Here is a 23787-nt window from a genome sequence, read left to right as displayed (position 1 = left end):
GACCCTGGGCACTGAAATCTCCTGATTTTACTCTTATGGTTTATTTTCCTAGTGTTTTTTTAAGATCTTAAGTATATCAGATGTTGATCATTTATAAGTGTTGATTGAATGCATTCAGAATGCCCTTGCACATAGGTATTACTCCATAAATGTTAGTAAATGTTGTCCATGAAACAGTACTGTAATTTACCATTTACATAGATACAGATGATACCCATGTGGAATCTTATTCCTAAGAAGGTTTATTGTCTTTATGTTTAAATTATATCATTTTTTTTTTCATATTTCTTATATAATTGCAAAATGAATAAACTTAATTTTCTTTACTCACTTTTTCCTACAATGACGTAGGTTGAAACCTTAGGTGATCGAATTCACCCTATCCAGATTTTGAACACAGGTAAAATTGAAGTTGCATTTCCAAATTAGTGGAGTTATTTTTTTACTCTGAACGAGTAAACCTGGTAAGGTATTTGAAAGTGTCACTCATAATATCACAGCTATGTTGGGCCTATTCTTAAGGGAAGGTCAAAGCTGAGCAGTTTAGTTCAAGTGATTGAGTCCACTTTTGTGTAAGGAAATGAATGAATTAATTAATCATTTTTTCATGCTCGAGATATTTCATAATTGTTAATTTTTTGTAAACTTTAAAAATGATATACTAGTGTCTGAAAGTGTTGACCAAAGTAGTACCGGTTAGCTAAGCCATCATTGTTTTAATGTGGGCCTTGGGAATGTGCAAGTATCACTCGCAATAAAGTGGCAATAAGTGATACACATTCTTTATGTGTTAATCCCATTTTAAAAACCTACTTTATTATATTTACTCTTGTAGATTCAATTAGGGTGGTGATTAGTTTTGTGAGTTACAAAACTTTCATGGGTTCTGAACTTACTAAGAAATTATTGATTGCATGCTAAATTTATTCTGTATAAATTCAGGCATATATATGTACTTTAAATATGTATGTTATAGCTCTCTTGTGAAAATTTGTACCAGTAATTTATTTGTGAATATTTTAGGTATAATAGAGAATATTTTGGTTATTTTGCTGTCGATAATTTAAACTTTGCTATAGTAACAGAAATTAATAACTTAATCAGATATGTACATAAAAAGTTAGAAGAAACTTACAGTTTTTCCTTAAGTTTAGCTTAAATTTGAAAACGTAATTGAAAAGGAAAATGTCCTGGGTTGCTTGAGTAGTGTGCAAAAAATAACTATTGATGAATATGATAGTGATTTATGCCTTTCTCTCAATAACATACACTAAACCAGTTAAGAGGTGAGAGGCTGGAGTGATGAGAATGGAAATGAAAACACACACTTAACATAATTTTGTGCAGCATACTTATTTATTCAATTGTTTTTAAAATAATTGTGGTTTTGTTTGTCAAATCACATTCCTCTTATTGTTTTGTGAAAATTAAAATGTATGATATATGCTTAGCAAGTAAATAAACCTTTGTAATTACATCTTATGCCTTACTTTACTGGAGTATTGCATTTACAGTAAATCCCTGCTAAGAAGTTTCTTAAAGTACTTAGTGATCTAGACTTATTTTAACATGGAAATTTTATTAAAATGGTAAAATTGTATATACTTTTAGGTCCAGTGCCAAATTTTTTAATCTAATTATGCAGAATATTTTCTTATGTGGGATTTTCTTAAGAAGGTTTTTACTGTAAAATAATTCCATTGTTGTAAATGGTCAAAAATGTATCCTCCTCATTGATATATCACCCAGTGTTTTTTTTGTATTGTCATTATTTTGTTTTTGTATGAATATCTAATTTTTTTTTCTTTGTCAGGTTTTAATAAATTGCGAGAATTTATTGTAACACAGCATCCTCTAGAGTCTACGATTATAGACTTCTGGCAAATGATTTGGGACCATAATGCACAAACCGTTGTCATGCTTACAGTTTTGGAGGAACAGGTAAAGTATTTTGCATCTTAGATTACTTTTGGCTTTTTGGTGTTGTGGGACTTTTTAAAATATAATGTTTAGGCCCTCATACAATAGCAAATTTTTTGTCAAAATGCTTCATGTGTAACTTGTCCTAGAAAATTTTATTGCCAGTAACATCATAGAAATATAATTCTTATTTGATGGAGTTTAAAATAAGCCATTTTCATCAAATTTTTAATTTAGAGCCTGATCTATAAATATTCTTTGATGATGACTCATGTCCAACTTATACACCTCATTGTACAAAATGCACATGCCCAGCAGTGGCTGAAAAATTGTTATCAATTTTCAAAGAAAATAAATCATTAATATTTGAAATAATTAAATAATTTTAATAGGTTGGAACCATGATGGTTACATTGATCTACATATATATTACTTTGTTTTACAATATTTGATATGCATGTTCATTATTTTCATTTAATATTTTTAAAATTACCAGTGGCTGAAATGTTGCAATTTCCCAGTATGTAATTTTAATATAGTTTATTTTGAATATGTTACTGTTATTAAGATTCATAAATTGGAAAATACTTATGATTTTTCTAATTTTAATATGTTATAAGGGTATTAACATTATAATTGAGTTTTGCTACTAATAAAGATCATTTCAACATGCCGTCCAATAGCATGAAATACATTTTAATCAAATAATTTTAAGCAAACATAATTTAAATAAACTGCAGTTACACTAAATTAATTTTATGATAAATTTTATAGTGATAGGTGAGTCATTATACTTATGAGTGCTTCAACGAGTCAGAAAAGTCACTAAAAGTCACAAAAAATAACTCAAATATGGACTGCTCATGAAAAAGTTTCATATTTAGCAATTATTGTGCTGAAAGTCTCAAGACTTTAATTTCCAGCAGTCGTTTGCTAACTTGCAAATTTTTCTACTCTAACTTTTGTTTATTGTTGCCTATTAAATAGTGTTACGGACGTACGTAGGAGACAAGACCATGACACGTGCCAGGTATCTGGCCTGGCAGACCCGCACAGTTGCTGATGTCACGCACACATTAGCGCAGCTCGACCTCGCCACACCCCCACCATAATACCCTTGCCTCCTTTGGCGCTGTTATCTATCCTCGCCTTCCTTCGGTGCTGTTATCTATCCCGTAATGGCCTGGGAATTGTGCGGGCTTCTTGAGGCTGCCGCGTGGAGTGGCGGGAATGAACACAGCATTTCTGGGTGTTTCGGGCATTGGGTCAGCCCAGAATGGCGTGTTACGTCACAGCCACTCCCATTCATTCAGAAGGACTGCCGGCAAGTATAAAAGCAGCGACGCCAGCCTCTGCGGGAGTTCCGAGAGTTTGGAGGGTTTCGAGAGGGAGCAAAGTGTCAGATTAGTGAAGAGTGTGAGAGACCCCCTCGAGAGCAGCGCGACGCAGAGCGACGAGACCATGCGGGTGTGACTGAGTGGTGCGAGACTGTGTGTGGAGGCTGGCATGAGGTAAGGGGCGAACAACTGTTGAATCTAGCTCCAGTGAAGCATGCAAACTGTGGAACTTGACAGACATAGAGTGGCTTCTAAACAGACATTTTTAAGTGCGAGTGATTTGTGATCAGACATTTTTATAACTGCGATTATTTATTAGTCATGTATATATTACTAATTAATAAAATTGTATAAAACTTAATTGGGCTATCCTTTACGAACCCATTTTCCCCACATTACTTTTAACAATATAAATCTTTGGAAACTGTGCACTTAAATCATGTAGGAATTATCTTTGAAATTGTTTCATCTTTCTGACATAAACTTCTTATACTATACTAGCTGCCCGACCCAGCTTCGCACGGCTATACTAATAGAAAAAAATGAAGCCACATCTTCCATTTACAGTAATGGTAAATAAAAAAAATTCAGTGAAAATTCATTACAATGCTGTATAATGTACCGGAGAGAAAATGAATAGCATCGATGGTTTCCCGACTCGTGCACGCAACGTACAACTGATGTACCCGTACTTCGCTACGGCAGTCTACAGGCAGATCACTCTTGCGCCGCTCATTATACATGCCCCTCCTTGTGGGTACGCCACTGCCGCGCGATGACCGTTGCCATGGAGACGCAGAAGGCATGAACAATGCAAAATCCTGTTCTCATGCAGACAAAGTACCCACTGTTGCCTGGTTTTAACCACCCATGGGATCTAATTTTTGGAAAATGCCATTCTGCATAACATAAGGAACATTACTGTGAAGTTTCAAGTCTGTAAAATATATATATGTTTGAAAAAAAGGGCAATAAAAAAACAAATTAAACACAGAGAGAGGAAAAAAAACAATAGTTTAGGTTTGCGATTTAAAGTGATGAAAAGTATTCAAATACTAATTGAACTCTTATGAGGGTACTGATTGCTTCGTTGTTAATATCACACGGGTGTTTTTTACTTGTATGGGAAAATTAAGAATGATAAGGCATCTAGTGTGTGGCAACAATGTAAATAGGCAATAGGAAATAAACTTCTTGCGCCTGCGGCATTGTCAACACACACTTCGTACGTGTACTGCATGTTGTATCTAACCCCCTCCAACGCATTTGATTCTAAATTGGACTTTTAGTAAGGATCCCTAATGTTATTGATATTATAATATAGCCTATAGCCTTCCTCGATAAATGTACTATCCAACACTGAAAGAATTTTTCAAATCGGACCAGTGGTTCCTGAGATTAGCGCTTTCAAACAAACAAACAAACAAACAAACTCTTCAGCTTTATAATATTAGTATAGATTTAATTTGTATTTTATTTATTTATTGTATTTTATGCAAGCAAACAATGTCCCTTTGGTGTAAAATGTCATAATAAGGTTTATTTCAATGTCTAGAAAAGTCCAGAAATCAGTTCAGTAGGAATTGGTAGACACCCTGCTTCTCAGGAGTATATATTTTTTTAGTTTCATTTTACTTATTCCTTTGCTAGTGGAGCCTTTCCTTTGTGTATGTACTACACTCTTTGTGTATGTACTACACTTATGTCTTTGAGCCGGTTCTAGGATAGCCTTGAAAGACTTAAGTGTGTTTCTCTTGTTACCGGTCATTATTTTATATTTACTTTAAACAGTTATACTTTAGACTATTTCAGTGCCTTAACTGTCACAAAATTACATTAAACTTATATATACATTACATATGTCTCGGTCGAGTATTCACAGCTAACTGACTTGTGCGTGCAGTCCTCAGTCTACTTGAACCTACTCTGTTTTCTGTATCATCTCTATGATGAATTTTCAGTGTCAATTCAACAATACTAAATCAGCCTGATTTCAGAGTGTTTCCATTACATAAAATTAATGCAATATCTTTAGATTGGGCACAGGTAGGCCAAGTGAAGATATTCAAATTGCCTCCCAAGAAAACGTTATCTGGACAGACTAACAGCCAGGAGCAATCCTTGTCTCATATGTTCAAGCTGTAAAGCTACAAAATGGAGGATCTTATCAGGACCGTCAAAGTGCTTTGTGCTAAGGTCAATGCCCTAAAAAATGAAAATTTAATTCTCAAGATCCTGCATGTTGATTCACTTTCGAGATGGCCAAGATCAAACAAGAACTTCAATCACCAAGCTAATGTTGTGCTCAAAAAATGAAAGTCAGAAGTCTTATAGTTTTGAACTGTTTAAACGGTAAGAAGACAGAATGTGTCGAAACTCCTCGTAGCTCAAACAACAGCAGTTCTGACCTACATCCGACTCAGCATGAAAAGCGTAACGTCAGAAGCGGTGTGAAAACACCCAGCATGTTGATGAGGACCTTGATGGATTCACTGTTGTGCAACACGGGCGTAAGTCCAGGTTAATTGTGAACTCTGATGTTAAGTGTGATCTTGAAAGGAAGAAAACAACCATGCAAATGGGAATGAGGAACATTCCCATCCTTGAAAACCGTCGGCAAACCTGCATTGAAAAAATCTAAGACTTTTTGTTACCTGATTGGATCCTTCAGTTCAAGAAGAAGAAATTGTTTAATACATTTCTAATGAACTAATTTTATCTCATGTAAAAGTAGCAAAACCCAGGACAAAATTTAATTCTTACCCGTCTATCCATATATCTGTTCTAGAAGAACAGATATGTGGCCGAGCAGTTGTTTGATAAGCCCCTTTTATGACAAACTTTACCCTTAACAACTTGCCTGCAGTGACTCAACCTCCTTTAATCCTAGCCACTCAGTCCTAAACCCTTTTTAGTCTCGAATGCTGCCTCAATTCCAACCTAGGTACCTGGAGGAGCATTGTAAAATTCTTTCCTGCAACCAAATTTTAAAGAGTGGGAACTTATATATCAAAACTTCAGAGGTCTTAGGTCTGAATCTATTGCATTTTTAGAAAATCTTCTCAATACTTATTATGAGATCATTTGCCTTACAGAAACATGTTACAATAATCATAGTATGTATCAATTTACTCAATATCTTATTTTTAAAAATGATAGAGAAACTCTTCTGACAATGAATGAACCTGGCAGCGGTTTTCTAATTGCAATTAACAAACTCAATTTTTCATTAGTTCAAATAATTATTACTTTTGATTACCCTGAAATTAAAGCTGTTTGGATTTAAATGGAAACAAATGCTACTAAATCTGTAATTCTTTGTAATATCTATTTACCTCCTCACAAAACATTTACCTATCTATCTTATTTTGAGGCTTTTGAAGACAAACTTTCCACCTTTGAAGATGATTTAATGGTACTAAGCGACTTCAGTGTGCCTGGTGTTGATTGGTCTAATAACATCTTACACATGAACATCAATAACAAGGCACAGAGTCTTCATAATTTTTTATTTAGTCTTGGACTTCTCCAATGCAACAATATTCCAGCACCCTAAAATCTTTTAAACCTTTGTTTTACTAATTTATCACAGTGTTCAGTGCCTCAAGGAGATGAAACACTCGCCAAAGAAGATATGTTCCATCCTGCTTTTGTTATAAAATTTATTTTGGATGGTTTTCCCTCAAGCTCACTCTTTAGGATCTATAAAAATGATTAATCATGGCCTCTGTAATTCCATAAATAATTATGATTGGTCCAACTATTACAAATAATCCAATGTCAATTATCTAGTCGACCAATTAATTAATTGCATGTGTAATAATATTGACTAAAGTCCAGTTACTACTAAAAAGGCATCTAACTACCCTAGCTGGTTCCCTAAGGAGTTAATACAAATCCTTAAATCTGAGAAACACTATCATAAACTTTACAAAAGAAATAATAACATGTTTTACTATTCATACTTTTCACTTTATTGGAAGCATGTCAAAATCCTCGTTAAACGTGATAAAATCAATCGTACCAGTATTTTCAATAACAACATTCAGTTACAGTAAATGATACTGTATCTTGTGTCTCAGTTTTGCCATCTGAAGTTTTTGCCAAATATTTTTATAGTGTTAATTTTCCTTCTGATGATAAGTTCTAAGCAAATACCCCTCATATGTGCTATGATACAATCTTGGTTCCTATTATTTCAGAAAGCCTACTGCTTTAGGGTATTAAGTGTTTAAAATCTTTGATATCTTCCAGTTCTGATGGAGTATCCAACTTTATTCTGAAAGGTTTCTCATATATTAGTACCTCTTTTGAAACATTTATTTAATATGAACTTAAAAACTCACGTTTTTCCAAACAATTGGAAAACAGCACGGGTAGTTCCTATTCACAAAAGTGGTACCAAAATAAATGTTAGAAATAATTTCCCAATATCTCTTCTTGATGGTTTTTCAAAACAATTTTAAAAGATAACATTTACATTTATAAATTTCCCTCTTAAAAATAGATTCTCTATCATCATGGGTGTAGAACTGGAATGACCACTGCTACCAATCTTATTATTTTTCTCAATCCCAGTTACATTGTAGTCACTAGTAGAGATTAGGTTGATGCCTGGTACTATGATCTAGCGAAAGCTTTTGATTCTTTTTACCATGTTATCTTGCATAGCAAACTTTCCAAATTTGGCCTAAGTGATAGTTTTGTAAACTGGTTCTCCAGTTATCTTAATTATAGAAGTTTTTTTGTATCGGTAACAACAGTACTGGTGGCTCGCTGTAGGAAAGGTTTTGATGGAGATCAAAAACGGACGAAAACGAGCTTCTACTGCGCAGCTTAGGTCCCTCCCCTTCTTTGCGACAGAGAGGGGATTGCTACGGAAAGAAAACACATATATGGTACACACCATACTGAAAGCATCACGCTGCTGTTGTGTAGCCGGTTCGCCTACTGTAATACTTGACATAGGTACGATTTATTATCTGTTTCAGAGCTGTCACTGTCGGCACAGCAAAACACGTATACATATACAGTATACATTACACTGAAACCAAAATACATTTTCCAGTTTACTTACCTACTGCAGTTCTTCAATGCCAGACAACTCTCTGTCCCTTTCAGAGTGATTTCTGTCATCACTTTAGCTATCGGTGTCACCTGATGTGTCAGTTTCTTCGCCTAGGTTAATTATCACTTCTTCCACAGCGATATCAATTGCCCCTTCCTGTGTTTTATATTCGTTTTCAATTGTTTGTACATGTGCACATACTGACTTCCATATGTCCTGATCTATCTCGGAGAACCGTTGATTGCACAAAGCGATAGCACTTTTAATGTTAAAATCAACATTTCGTTGCGCAACCCACTGTTTAACGTCTGCCCAGATGAGTTCGATGGGATTTAAATCAGGGTGGTATGGAGGAAGACGTAAAACTCAGTGAGAGTGCTGTGACATAAGCTCGTCAATAACATAACTCTTATATAGTTCTTTGTTTTTTTTATTATTTTGTACATCTCTGGTTTAAACATGTCGGGCCGGAATGCAATACCTTTTTACCGTAGTCATGTCTTCATTTCCTCTTTCTTGGAGTTGGAGTTAGGACACTTTTCACGGAGTTTATTGTGATACGGTGCATTGTCTATTACCACAACACTGTTTTCTGGAAGATTATGTATAAGCTTCTTTAATACCCATTTCTCGTAATTAGTGGCGTTCATTTCATTGTGATAGTCGCCTGTAGCTTGTATTGAAAGCCACATTAACAATGCGTCCTTGATAAAACCCACTTCACCACCTGCGTAAACAATTATCAATCGCTCGCCTTTAGATACTGGTTTCAACAGGCCTGCATTACTTTCGTCACTCCATGATTTTGCTGTACAGTGCGAGTTCAGTATATACGTCTCGTACATGTACATTATAGGCCTGCTTTGCTGCCTAGCTTCCTTTATCTCTCTTAGGTACGCAATCCATTTTGTATCATATTTCTTGCCTCTCTGTAAGTACAGAACGGTTTGTTCTCATTTTCTTCCATCTAAATCCCAATTCCCGTACAATTTTTCGTAAGCTTGTTGCTCCTCCTTTAAAACCAATACTCTGTCGCAGTTCTTGTAGTAGTCTTGGGATAGTAGGGGCGATTTTCTGATTTATATAAAAATTGTGAATACTTCGTCGCACAACACACTTATCAAAACCGTCAAGTCCCGTAACATGCTTGGTACGTGTCCTATGTTTGTTTGGTGTTGCGAAACTTGTGCCTTCACCGATTGCAATATGCTGCATCTCTTTGGTAATCTGGGTAACAACATTTTTTAGACACGCCTGTAGCCGCAGCAACATGTCTTCATACTTCGGCAAAAGGAATTAAAGGCTTTTGAGCTTGTATTCATTATTCATGAACTCAATCACATTCACAATAATTTCTCGCGTTTGACTATGCAGAACCTTGTGTTTCAGCTTCGAATGTATTGGAGACATTGTTACATACCTCAAGAGAATGTGCACACAAACTCCGACAATTCTCACGGTACTCTGTTAAATACGCATAGTTATTCACGAACACAACACTACCACAGAAAGAGGAAGACAGATATATTCACGCACGGTAGTAGTCTACTAGACAGCCGTGCGCTATCGCTGGTCTTGGCAGGCACAACCAATCAGAGCACGGGTGCCGCTTGGACTGTCAAGGGGGGCGGTTTTACGATCTGTGCGTCTCAAGGCCCTTCCTAGCCTGCGCAAGTTGTAATTTAGCACTTTTTAAGGCCAGCTCTGTTGTACCACAAGGTGGCACCCTCTCACCTTTACTCTTTAATATATTCATTGATAACATTTCACATGTTCCCATTCATTCTACTGGGGTACTGTTTCCTGACTATTATAAAATTTGCGGAACTATTAACTTTGCAAATGATTGTCGGTTATTTCAAACTTATATCAGCTTAAGCAAGTAACTCTCAATAAAGATAAAAAAATTATTTCTTTCACAAGAAAATATCTGCCAATTAAATTTGATAAATTTGATAAGACTGTAATTTCCAAAACTTCCTTTCTTAAAGAGCTTGGTATTATTTTATATTTCAAATTATACTTTCTTCTGCATGAAAATTATTTAATTACTAGTTCCAAAAGAATTATAGCTGTGATCAAATACTTCTGTGCTATTGACCAAGATTTCATTTTTCTCTTTATTTATCACTAATTAGTTCTAAATTAGAATACTGTTCTATTATTTGGAATTCTGTTAATACACCTGATAGTGATAAAATTCAGTCTATGCTAATAAAAAAAAATTTCCTCATCCTAAATTAGCCTCTCTTTCAGACCATAGAGCATACCTAGATTCAATCTTCATTAAAAATAGTTATAGTACAAAAATAAACTCTAAATATATTCTTGATAATACTGGACTAGCCAATTTCACAGTTGATTAACATCTACTTTATGTACTTACTATAAGAAGAATGACATTATTTATAGACTTGTATCTAACTTGATAAGTTAACTGTACACAATTTCATTTACTTCCAGTTAGTCAAAACAAATACTGTTAGCATTGTTGCTAGTTTGTTCTTTGTCTCTGTTTTTTATTTTTTGTTATTTATTTATTTGTATTCCATTGAGCCTTCTTTTGGTAGAAACCATAAGGCTATGGAACATGTCATTTACATATTTACAGTTATACATATACATACATTTTTACATGTACACAGTTTTAAATACACATACATATTTAGTTTTACATACATATAACTTTGAAGTGAAACAAATAGTGATAAAATTTTTTCAGATAATCTGAATTACAACATATTAATGTAATATTTGTAATTAAATCCTTGTCTATGTATTTCTTTTAATATGTTTATATGTCTTTGTCTTTTGTGATTGTCTTGCTAGCAGTACCTGCATGCTTGTAGTACCTGCCTACATGTGCATGTGCTGCCCATCCCCAGAAGGTGCCTACCTGCAGTTGGTCCTTCCCTGCATGTAGGGCCTACCTGCTTGTAGTGCTTGCCTGCAGGCGAAGCCTACCTGCATTCTTGTTTTTGTGTATTGTATTGTATTTGTGTGTATGTATTTGTTGGTAATTTTTTGTTATGCACACCCTAAAGGTCCTTTGTCTGTTGTGTATTGTACAAAATGTAAGTAAATGAATAAATAAAAAATAAAATATATCTTTTTTATATATATATATATATCATCTATACAATTTTGGATAATAAGCTGCCAGTTACATTTTTAATGTTTTTGTGCAATATTGATAATGATAATTAAATGCTTATTGAACTTAAACTTTTTTAGGTTTAAAGGCAATGTCACTGGCTACTTTATAATATGGTTTCAATTATTTTCATAAAATTGTGGTTAGTTTTACCTAATTTTTCAAAATTCTCAAAATTTTGAAGATATTGACACATAAGTAAAAATAAGTTTTTTTTAAATAATGACCCAGAATGGGACAAACCCTTCTTGTACAGGGAACTTAAAGGGAGCACTACTTTTTGCTTTTAAGATAAGAAATTTAAAGTAGGACCATTTCCACCCTTATTGTATGATAACAAAACAATAAAATACTTAATTTTTAACTTTTTCTCATTCAGTCTACTGAATGTCTGTTATTCTGGTTGTTGGCAAATAATATTACAAATATGATCTGTTAAGTAACTATTAATACATTCTTGACTATATGGCATGTTCAATAGAATTGGATAAACTACCAATACACAATATATGTTATTTACTTGACTTGTTGAACTGTCCTAGAGATGAGCAAATGTCTAAGAAATTTATAGCGTAAAAGCTATAAATTTTTCAATGGAATTTTTCCAAAAATCTAACAATTAAGTTAATATTCCTAAAATTATAATAGTAAAGAAACATTTGGAAAACTAGGGAGATTTTGCTCTACGCAATGTATTGGATCATGCTACAGACTATCAGTGATTTTACTATTTTACTGGGTATTACTCTACTAGATAAAATCATTTAACCATATTATACAATACATTTACATAGTTATATACTAAAAGCTTGATTTAGTTGTACTAAACTAATTTTGATTGTTAAACTTTTTTTTCCTTTTCATCATAATAACTACAAATTTCACCATTCATCTTAACCATGGCAATGTATCAGAGAAATTCCAGTGTTCGGTTACAACCATGCTAACATAATGTGTAATGAGTACTTCACTAAACTACTAAAAGTCACTTTCCTTGTTGGCTTTCTGATGAGCTGTGGTTTAGCATTTGGATGGAGCTTTTACTTCCTGCTGAATTCCTAGTGTCCAGGAGGTCAGTCTGGGCAGTAGCAGACAGTGATGTAGAGTAGCATTATAAGGATAGAAACTGAAATAAAGTGGTATATTGTGATTTTCTTTAAAAGATGCATAGAGAGGAAAGACAGGAAGTAGTAGTAGCAGCAGAAATTTGGCATATTCTAATTTAAATTGCCAGAAATCTGAGATAGCCTTAATTTATCTTTAGTTAACCTTCAATTACACTCAAAAGTAAATTCTGCAGAAAGTATTAACCTATTCATAATTTAATATATTTGACATGTTAATTTTATGTATTTTATCTAAAATAGCACTGATTCACCAATCAAGTGATTATTTTGATCGCTTGTTTGCAATGAACCTGCACACCAAACATAGTATATCTACCCTATAATCATATAGTAATTATCACATGCACCAAACTTCCCACAAATTCCTACATTTTTACCAATTAATTGATGGTAGGAGGGAGATCAAAACTGGTGTATTTTTAAAGTTGTCATGTAGATCAGATCTTTTGTGGCCAGAGTCACTAACTACTGCTGGGCTTCTAGGTTGATGCTAGGTCTGTGACAATAATGATGTGCCTGACATTTTGACATTCCTTGTTGTAACCATTATCAAGGGTGGTTAATAACTAACTGAAGGACTAGTGTTGTGACAATGTAGTAATAATACATACTAAGGTCCAGATTTGTGTGTAATAGCAAGGTGCAAAAAATATGCAGAACCTATATAGTTAACAAAAATCAGTAATACATGTAGTTAAATGTGTAATATCAAAAAATATGAAAAATTTGGTTCATTCCGCATTATTTATTCCTTTTTAAAATTGTATATGATTGTATTAGATTTTCTGTGGTAGTGGAATGTTGCTGGTCGAATGAAATACTGTTCTTCCACATGGAAAATTACCTTTTTACATCACAGGAAGTTGCTGGTGCAAATTCAGCAGTAGGTATTTCCCTGGAGAGATTTCCACCAGCAGGTCTACTTCTCAACTAATGATCTTACAGACTGCAATGAAAGCATGGATTTCTCATCATCAGAGCCTCAAATTTTCTCATAATTTATTGTCATATGCCCTCTTTGGCAGCACTCAATTTGGATTTAGTGTCTTCTATAATATCTAACGTCTGCAAAGGTAACCCAACATTTTATAATCTTTTAACACTAGCAGAAACAAAACAAAAATGTATCTGAATATATGCCGATTCAAATTCTATTTTTGATTAATTGAACATACTTCGCACTTCTTGTACTGAAACGGCTGATTCTTCCGGAAGTGACTCCATTGCAGGTTTTAAGGTTTCACACCTTGGAAATGTTCTCTGTAAATGCAGACAACTTCAAGCCATGTATGCCACTTGGTTAGAACTTATAAGGTGGAAGGGGAGGGGGCAGGCAATGTTATATTAGGCAATAGTTCTCTGTAGTGACACAGTTGTGGGGTTTTAAGAAACATTTTCTTTGTGTAGGAAATCATTTTATTCACCTGCTTATAGCTACTTTGTTCTTATTTCTAAACACCCTAAAGTTCAACATAGACATGGCTTTAAAATGTTTCCAAAAACTTTCACCAAGCTGCAGAAATGTTTGTAATGTTTTTTTTATGATTGGGACAGCTATGAGCTATGAAGGTATTGGATATTGTAAATTATATAATCACTTAATTAAATTATTGTAACATAGTGTTACAATGTTAAAATAATAAAGTAATATTTTTTTTGTCGTTATGTCTCAAACCTTTTGCGCACTTTTAAAACAGGTTTGCATAATTGTATACAAAGTTTTATCGAACAATGCCCAGCAGGTGATTCTTATAACTAGACAATAAGGCAAAATAATATTCAAAAATTCCTCCTTTAAGAATTTGTAAGGGAGTTACACTTCTTCAAAATTGAACTAGAATACATTTTTAAAGAAATTTCAGATTCTACTTGTACTACTAAGCCAGTGGCGAATATAGGTTATAATTTTGGGGGGGCCCAATATGACCGAGCTTACCATCATTTATGCTTGCTTTTTTTTAATCAACATCATTTAATGATTATGTAAGTTTACAAAGGGTTTTGAGGAAAGTTTTAGGACTAAACAATATATGTATTATTTATATTTATTTATGTTTTGGTTTCCGGTTATTTTTATAACAGAACTGCATTGATTTTTTATTATATAATAACACATTGTTTTGAAAAACGTGCATATTTAATATTTAATTGTATTCACATTTATATTAATTTCCATTTTCCCTTTACTTTTTTCTTTTTTACTTAATGTGTTACCTTTTTTTAGTAAAGATTTTTTTCCCTCTTGTCCCAACAACCCAACAAAAGTAAATTTTGTACAATGGAAAAGAATGTTGGTTTATTATTTTTGAGCTATAAAAAGGGTGTAATTATGTAAATACATTTTAAAAATTCACTTTTTATGTAACGTTTACAAAACGAAGTCCAGATTTCTTGGTTTACTAGCAAATTTATCAAGTACTTCTTCATCGCTTATTTTAATGTCTCTATGGATCGAAAGTAATGCTAATCCATTAAGCCTAGTTTCTGATGTGGTATTTCTTATGTAAGTCTTCAATCTTCTTAAGCTTGAGAAGCTTCTTTCTACGGTTGCGACAGAAACAGGCAGAACTGCTAGCAGTTTCAAGAGATTATAAATGTTAGGGAAGAAAGTCTTGTCACACTTTTCTAGAGAACTAATGGCTGTTTTAGGAAGATTTTCTGATATTTCCTGACTCCACTTTTCTTTCCACAACATAAACTCACTTTGCACGACCTCTCTATGTGACAAATCATCTTCGTAGAAATTGAAAGCAGCTTCCAATGAACATAAATCTGTTTTGATACAAAATTCTGGAAGGATTTGTTGTAAGGATGCAACTGTATCCTTGTGAGATTCAAAGCGTTCTTTCAGTGAATTACAAAAATCATCAAGGTAAGGTACATAAACAGCTCGTCGGTAGTATTCTTCTTCTGTGCTGTAAGGGACGTTGTTGCGGGCTGTTTGAAGGCGACAAACTCTAGGAATCTCTTCTTTAATGTCGAGTTTTGTAGCAAATTCCTTTACTTGAGCATACAGGGATTTGAAGTTGTCATTGGTATTTTCCCTTTGTTTAGATAGCAGATCTAAGACACTTGTAACATTTTCAATGGCTTGAGAAAGATCTATGTTTTTTCTTTGAAGGTTCACAGATAAGTTATGTGTAGTTGACAGCATCTGGCTCAAAAAAAAAATATTAACAAGAAATCGAAATTGACTGATAGAACTACTAAGAGCATGTGCCTTAGGTGCTGAGTCACTTGATTCTTCTTCTATTTTCAAAAGAGAGAGGAGAATTGGTTCTAAAATCTCTTTAAATAAAATCACTGAGTCGTGCCTTTCCACCCATCGTGTTTCACATAATGAGATAAGTTTCTTTTTTTTTCTTTTCAGGACAAGTGTCAGATATCGTTGATTTCAATATTTCAGTTCTTTTGGCTGACATATGGAAGAATCCGCAGACTTCTTTGATAACGCCCATACAATTTCTTATAGAAGGAATTTTACTTGCATCTGACAAACACAAATTTAGACTATGTGAAGAACAATGTGTGTACAAAGCTAGTGGTAGTTTTCCTTTGATAGCAGCTTGTACCCCTCTGAATTGCCCTCTCATCGTGGCAGCGCCATCGTATCCTTGACCTCTCATTTTCGTTAAGTCAAGCCCTAAATTTGACAAGGTCTCTAACACTGTGTTAGCTAAGCCTGCACCAGTAACGTCATAAACGGGGACAAAAGTAAGGAAATCTTCTCTAATATTGTATGACTGGTCTTCAACATACCGTACACAAAGAGAAAACTGTTCTATTTGGCCAATGTCAGTTGTTTCATCTGCTAAAACGGAATAAAAAATAGAATTCCTGACATTTTTCACAATTTGGGATTGGATTAAATGACCAAACGTGTTAATGAGCTCGTTTTGAATAAAAGAACTAGTGTACATGCTCCTCCCTCTACTGTTCATTAACTGGTCTTTTAGGTCATTATCACCACTGTTTGCTCTGTATCTCAGCAGTGATCGAAAATTTCCGTCATTATTTTCTGGCTCTTCTAGGCTTATACGTCCACTGTCACGATGACCTCTTAGTGCGATTTGCTGTCTTCCACAAAATCTTATTGTTTGTATGATAGGGATCAGTCTTTCCCTGTTTTTTTCAATATTCAATCTCCTTTGAGCATTGACTTGATTTATAACACACTCAGTTTTTTTTGTAACAATTGATTTTGTGTTTTCAGCAATCGAAACTGATGTTTTATGGTACGTGCAATTTTCATGTTAACGAAAAATTTCCTTGGCTTTTTTCAAATTACTAAAAGCCCTTGATATTAATGCTCCTGTTTCTTGGTGATCTCCTTTTCCTACACTTTTGGAGTGTGAAAATATTACGCAATATTTACAAAAAGACCCTTATTTTTCTTCAGAGAAAGCTAACCACTCAAATTCTTCTAGCCATTTCATTTGAAAAGATCTAGTATGATTTGAACTCGAAGAACTACTAGAAGTAGAAGGAAATTTGTATACAGGATGAGGTTTCCAAATATTTTCTACAAGCGTAATTTTTTCTTCATTCGTTAACGAACGAACGGAATTGCTGGGACAATAGTTTCCAATATCATATATATTTTTTCTTACTTGCTTGAAGTCTTCCGCAGCTGGTGCTGGATCAACGGCACTAGTACTTGCGACACCAGAAGAAACATTGTTACTGGCACAGTCAACGTCAGCACTGTCACTAACAGGTCTATTTACACTCTGTTTTTTCGTAAAAAAGTTTTGAATAGAAGCTTGTCTCTTCATTATTAATGCAGTTTACTTAAATAAAAATTAAAGATTCCAGAACAGGAACATTCAGATGATCGCAGATACATTCACCAACTCAATAACAATAAACACAGCTACATATACAGATAAACCAACTTGACAGACAAGCAGATAAAGCATTATAACACACGTGCCAACAACATAAGAATGAACTATGGAAAAGGGAGGGCACAGAACGGAGAGTCCAATGTAAACAATTGAGGACAAGTTTCAGCGCTCCAAGCGGAAGCGCAGTGAAGTAACGCTTAGACAGCCCGCGCAAGAAAGGCACAAGTGAATGCTAATGTTTTCATTGGTTTATTTTTGCTGCACCTACTCACAAACATTCGTTAACGCACAACATTTATTTTGTATGGTCTTTAATACTCTAAATTATGTTCCTATAAGAGGAGTAAAATAAATCTGACATTGCGTTTAGAAATGTGGCGACGGTACATAGCTTCTACAAAGTAAGTGGGCGCGCGACACTAGTCCGGCTGGCTGGCGCGACGGCGGCAGGCGGCATCATGCCATGGCTTACCTCTCCATCGCCTGGATAATATTCTCCCCTTGCCACCCCTCGTAAAACCTAAGCATACGTAAATTCGGGGTTCAATGTAACTTTAATTATTGGATTTGGAATCCTAAATGGTAAGAGTATCACCTGTCTAACAAAGTTCCACTTTGCCTGAAAAAACTTATGCACAACCACGAAACCACGAAACATTATAAGGGTCTAAAAAATATATAATTCTAATAGTTTCATTTTCTTAAAAAATATTTGTGTAGTGCTTAATTAATGTTATCCTGCACTATAAACTTTAGTTATCAGCCTTACATGCAAGGTCTATTAATTTTTATTTTTTTCTTCTGATTTCGGGGGGGGCCCGGGCCCCCTGGGCCCCCCCCCCCCCCCCCCTATATACGCCCTTGTACTAAGCAGCATATTGGCAAATAATGTTTCTAATAACATAGATCTTACACCTGTGGAAACATTTTGCAGTATCATTACCCTTCATTTATACTGGTTGACCACCCTTTTTTTTATAAATAATTCTTTCAAAAATAAGTTGTGACAAATTTTTCAAAACAACAAAAAAATATATTTTTATCGAGAGTCTTAGGTAAGCTGAATAGTAGATAAGTATCAAAAGATAAATTTGAACTGTCTGAAGAGTGGGCAGAATGCATTATGTACTATGGTGGTGGTGGTGGTGGTGGTGGTGGTGGTGGTGGTGGTGGTGGTGTACCGAGGTGCTTGAGACCAGAACTTAAAAATTATAATTGGCTCCAAACCATGTAGACTGGACTCAGTTCATAAAAATTATGCCTAGCGAGGGGTTGGGAAACATTGAATGACCATCCCTTGCCACATGGCCATGGCACCTTAGTGATCGTGGCCACCAAGCAACCCAGGTCACACCTGGTGATCAACTGATGTCTTACTTTGCCATTTAACTGCTCATCTAAACTCGTTCTTTCACAGTTTTCTTTACTTTCAATATGATAGCTCAGTATTGGCATTTGGTCTTCTCTGTAGCCTAACTTCTTTGTCCAACTTAACTCCGTCAATGCAACCATACTGTTTCAAGTTCTTTTGCATACTTATAGTCACTCTTTTTATTGAAATATGGTTAAATATTAGTTGTTAAATGTTTGTTGGATTGTGCCAAAAAAAATTTTAACTGCTTTTGAACAAGGGCAATGAATTTGTAATTTTCTTAACTATCGCACTATTGTTAAAAGGTTATGCCATTATGTGAGAATTTCTTGCCTGCGGTTCCCCATGTCAATCTTTAGCTAGGTAGGGTATACAGTGTTGCCAACTTCCTGGCACACCCATCAGTAATTACATTTATGCATGCAATAAAACACATATAAAGTAAATGCAATAAAGGTTACTACTAATACTAGACTTTACAAAAAACTGACAAGCTTATAGAATAATGAGTTAAACCATCCATTTCACTGTTTTAAAAAAAATTACAGGTCCAAAAGTAATTTAATTAAAAAATTTAAATTAGTAACATGCTATATTATTTGATGGTTCAACTTTTGCATGCTTAGATTCTTGACTCTCCTGAGGGGTAAAACTGTTTTTGTGGAACCCACTAATCTGAATTAGATTTAACCAAATTGGATTTTATCAAAATTATTCTGCCATACATATGCAGCCATCATGTCATTAAGATTTTATGTTTCTGTTATGCATATATAACATACATTATTCCAGTAACAGGACATTAAATCAGTGATAATTACTGAAAATTCGTATTACTAGTGTAATTCCTCTTTCTGCTGGAGAGGCAAAGCATACCCACTGTACCATAAAAGTAGGGCACCTTCTTTTATGACCAATAAGAAAATCACAAAAATTCCCTTATCTTCAACCATTATTTCCCCAGCCTTTACCCAGCAGCAGATGTCACAGATGAAAGTCACAATTATTTCTAGAAAAAAAGATGTAGGGATTTCAGATGCAGTTAGAATATTATATTTACATAGAGCACAGTGGCTTTTTTTTGTGTAAATTTTGTTATCTGCCCATATCAAGTAAATATATTTTGCTGGTAATGAATAGGTATTAATTTTACTGTTGGTTTGTTAGGGAATGTGTACTCCTTGGTTAGTTTAATAGCCATGTAAATGGCATTAGGAAGGCTATTTGCTGCTGGCCTTTATTACCAAGTTGAGTTTCAGGCTACACTAATGATTGAAGTGAGCAATTTTTTTGTGTTTGAGGTAAATATTTTTTTTTTTTAATGTGTGCCTGTAGCCAGTGTAGGCAAATTTGTTGTAAATATTGCATAAAATTGGTTTGTATACTAGCGTGGTAGTTTCTTGTGTTTTATTGCTTTATACTAGTTTTAATCTTATCCACTCTGAAAATTTGAATTCTAATGCAGAATTAAGGTGTTTATGGGGAAAGGTAGTTGAGAATAGTAAAACAATCATGGGGATTAGTTACCACTATAGGAAAGGAAATAATGGAGCTGGTAGTAAAAATTATTTCAATACAAAAACAGTAATTTGTTTGATGAAGGATTCTAGGATACCTACTCTCAAGAACTTTAAATAATTTGATCTTTTCATTTATTTTTCTCAGTAAAATTATTGTTCTCAAGACATTACCAGAAAATAATGTATAGATACTGAAGTATAGACTTTTTTAAGAGACATGATTTCCGCCGTACCAACACGTTAGAAAAACTGTAATAAATTCTGCTTTTGACCAAGTTAAACTTTATTCGTGGAAAAATAAGATATCTGAGGGAACCTTTAAATAACTAGAACATAGGGAAACATTACTGAGGAACATCAATATGGCAGCCGAGGGAAAATGAAAACTACAAAGTGGTATGACCACGAGACTTTTATCTTGCATTACTTACAGCTGAGGGCACAATTTCCATATTTCTTGTAGCATTTGCAACTAAGTGACAAAAGGAAACTTACGGAACAGTCTAGAGTAATAACCAGGTATGAAACACCAACTCGGGAGGTAACTCCCCATTTGACTGGCACAGGCTCTCGTTCGCTGCAGGTTCCCTCCACATACACTTGCACGTCATAGTTTTATCAAAAAAGGCCAATACCATATATCAGTGTACAAGCACCCAAACGTGACACCTAAGTTTCCTGCATGCTACTCCCTGTGATGTGGCACATTAAATACGTTGACATTTTGCCCCAAGATTCAATGGGAACGTTTCAGTTAGTACATTATACCTGCTCGCCATGTGAGTCGTGAAAAAATCTTGGTCCTCTTTCTTCTCCAGAGGACTTTGGGGCACTCCACCGTCCCCAATTCCACTCCTGCAGTGGACCACGAGGACTCGTGCTGTTGATCCCCTGGTTATGGTGCAGTCTACCCGCTCAAATCCGTGACAGCACCAGGCCCGAGCGAGTCTCACTTCCACTTGCTCGCGATGTCCTCAGGCACTGCCGATCCTTGTTGATCTGAAGGTAGTTCACCTGGCAGATATTATGTCGTGTTCCGGTCCAGTCAGTTTATTGTGACCAACAGCTTCTGCGCAAGTCTCCTAAGACTCCGCTTGAATTTTTTGGCTACTTGATAAAAAATTAACCAGCTGCCATTTTAAAACTAACAAAAAAACTAAACCGTACAATAACATTACTAACCAAATTAAATTATTCCTGCCAAACCAATGACACTTAAAAGGTAGATCATAATAAAAATCCTTTTTACTGCAACTCAAGCACAAAACACCTTACTTGATAGTACTGTACATATATCATCGTATTTCTGGATAGCTGTCCAAAAAAATTCCAACTTACAAATTTTGTTTATGAGACATACCTACATTAATGCATCAATCACAAACATAAAAAAATAACCTTTTTGTAGTTAACATCACTAAAATTAATATGAGCATCCTAAATAAGGGGCATCTTTATGTGATACTTCTGTATGTATGTCTTTTTTGTACATAATATCTTTTACACATAACTAAAGGAAATTTCACAGTTTCAAATCCTGGAGTTAAATTTTGTAAGCTCTTAAAATTAAATTTTTATTTTAAAAAAATTCTTGTAGTCCTTAGTTAGTATTTCCAAAATTAAATATTTTGACATGTTGTTCAGCATTTACATTCAGATTATGACTGATTCTTAACAGTTGTCACTAGCTGGCTATGATGTGCAACCTTCCTCTTAACTGTGGTATTACCATTTCTGAAATTTTCTGTCATCAGTTCCATGCACTTATTGTGATATACACTGGCCCTTCAAAGTAACACCCTAATTCATTCCAGGAAAACAGAGCACTAATCAGATGTTTTTTTTTTTCATAAGAATGTATGTTTATCAAAATAATTTGTCTTCCAATCAGGTAAGTGTGCTTGCTGACAAAAAATTTTAATTAAGCCACTACTGCTGTAAAAATCAGTTTATATTACTAGTGTGTGTGTGTGTGTGTAGTACATTTAAATAAATGTTGAGTAATATTTTAATTTAAAATTCAAAAATTCATGGCCTTTTTTTTTTTACATAATAGGGCTTGGGCATTACATTCCTAAGAGTTAGAAAATACAGTTATATAACGACACTTAACGGACTGAGCATTTTTCGGCGTTATAGAGAGTGGTCGTTAAATGGAGAGAAATAAAAGATATCATTTTACTATTCTATAATAATATGTATTTACTAATATAGTACACATTTTACTCACGAACATTAATAGTCATGCAAATAACACTTATTGCGTATAGTCTGTTATTTTTTCTTTGTTTTTCTATATTGTAGACACGGTAGAGCGGCTAAATCCAAAGCGTCTTCCAACATCACTGATCTTTTCTCCCGCCTCTATTGAGCGTATTAATAAATCTTTTTCGTCAATACACAAAGTTTACTCGCAATTTTTACAGTTCAAAAGTTTGTAAGCAACTGTGATAATGATAACGTGTAACAACTTATCAAAAGTCTAGTGACAGTGGTAAACATTTTCAAGTTCATCATAAAAAAACAAAAGAGAAAATTTCTTAGAATCTCCCGTACCTCAGTCGAAGTAAACACATGCTAGATAATACAACAAAACAGCAAACAAAAGAACGTACACAGCTGCAGTTCTTATCAACTTCGGCAACTTAGAAAGTACTGCTTAATGATTTATAATGCCGTATTGTTGTCATTAAATAGAGTGAGCGTGACGCTATATAGAGTGTATTATTGTATAGAAATTAAGGTAAACCAACCAAAGACAAGTTATTTCGACGTTGCAAGGAGTTTGTCATTAAATTGAGTGACGTTACTAAGAGTTTACACTTTAGTAATGTTAATAATATCGGAGAAATATTTATATTCTTATAAGATTCAAAAAATTTTAAACTCAGTGTTTTCCATTAGATTATTATAAAGATTATTAAACCTTTTTGCCTAATACCCGACAGTGTTGTATACTAAATGTGTGTGTGCCATTATTTAACACTAGCGGTTCTAGTAGGCGCGAGATAAACTAACCCTGAAAGCTTCTGGCTTTTCTCCTCAAAGCTGTTGCTGACATATAGGATGGCGTAATATTAATGTTAACTGAATTTTCTGGCCGTGGTCGGAGATAAATATTCAATAAAGGAAGCAAATATCTATTAAGGAAAGAGCACAATATTGTTTGTTGATTCGTCACATTATTAATTAGTTGCATTGTATTTAATGCTATACAAGTGCTGTTTGCCATTATGCACAATGGAAATAAAAATTCATGTAAAAGAAGCAAGCGCTTATTTAAATCTGTAACTGTGCTACTTTAAATCATCCCATAATTTATTGGCTTCATTACTTAAAAACCATGCAAACTGAACAGTGAGGGGTGGTTGTACTTGCAAATGGGATACTGTGTTTATAAGTATTAACGTCACATTTCAGATCATATGAATCCATGAATAGA

The 23787-nt window shown here is 34.3% G+C and overlaps 1 protein-coding gene across 2 annotated transcripts in view; it reads left to right on the top strand.

The window, feature by feature from the left end:
- Positions 1 to 23787, top strand: part of LOC134529379 (tyrosine-protein phosphatase 99A-like) — a 242332-nt gene that overhangs the window by 208251 nt on the left and 10294 nt on the right. For both annotated transcript variants that reach the window (XM_063363375.1, XM_063363376.1), the window contains one exon: positions 1814 to 1941. In XM_063363375.1, coding sequence (XP_063219445.1) covers positions 1814 to 1941 — 128 coding nt within the window. The remainder of the gene's footprint in view (positions 1 to 1813; positions 1942 to 23787) is intronic.

Source organism: Bacillus rossius, chromosome 2 (assembly GCF_032445375.1).
Source record: "Bacillus rossius redtenbacheri isolate Brsri chromosome 2, Brsri_v3, whole genome shotgun sequence".
Classification (NCBI taxonomy): domain Eukaryota; kingdom Metazoa; phylum Arthropoda; class Insecta; order Phasmatodea; family Bacillidae; genus Bacillus; species Bacillus rossius.
The sequence above is the reverse complement of the archived record's forward strand: the minus strand, read 5'-3'. Positions and strand labels throughout refer to the sequence as shown.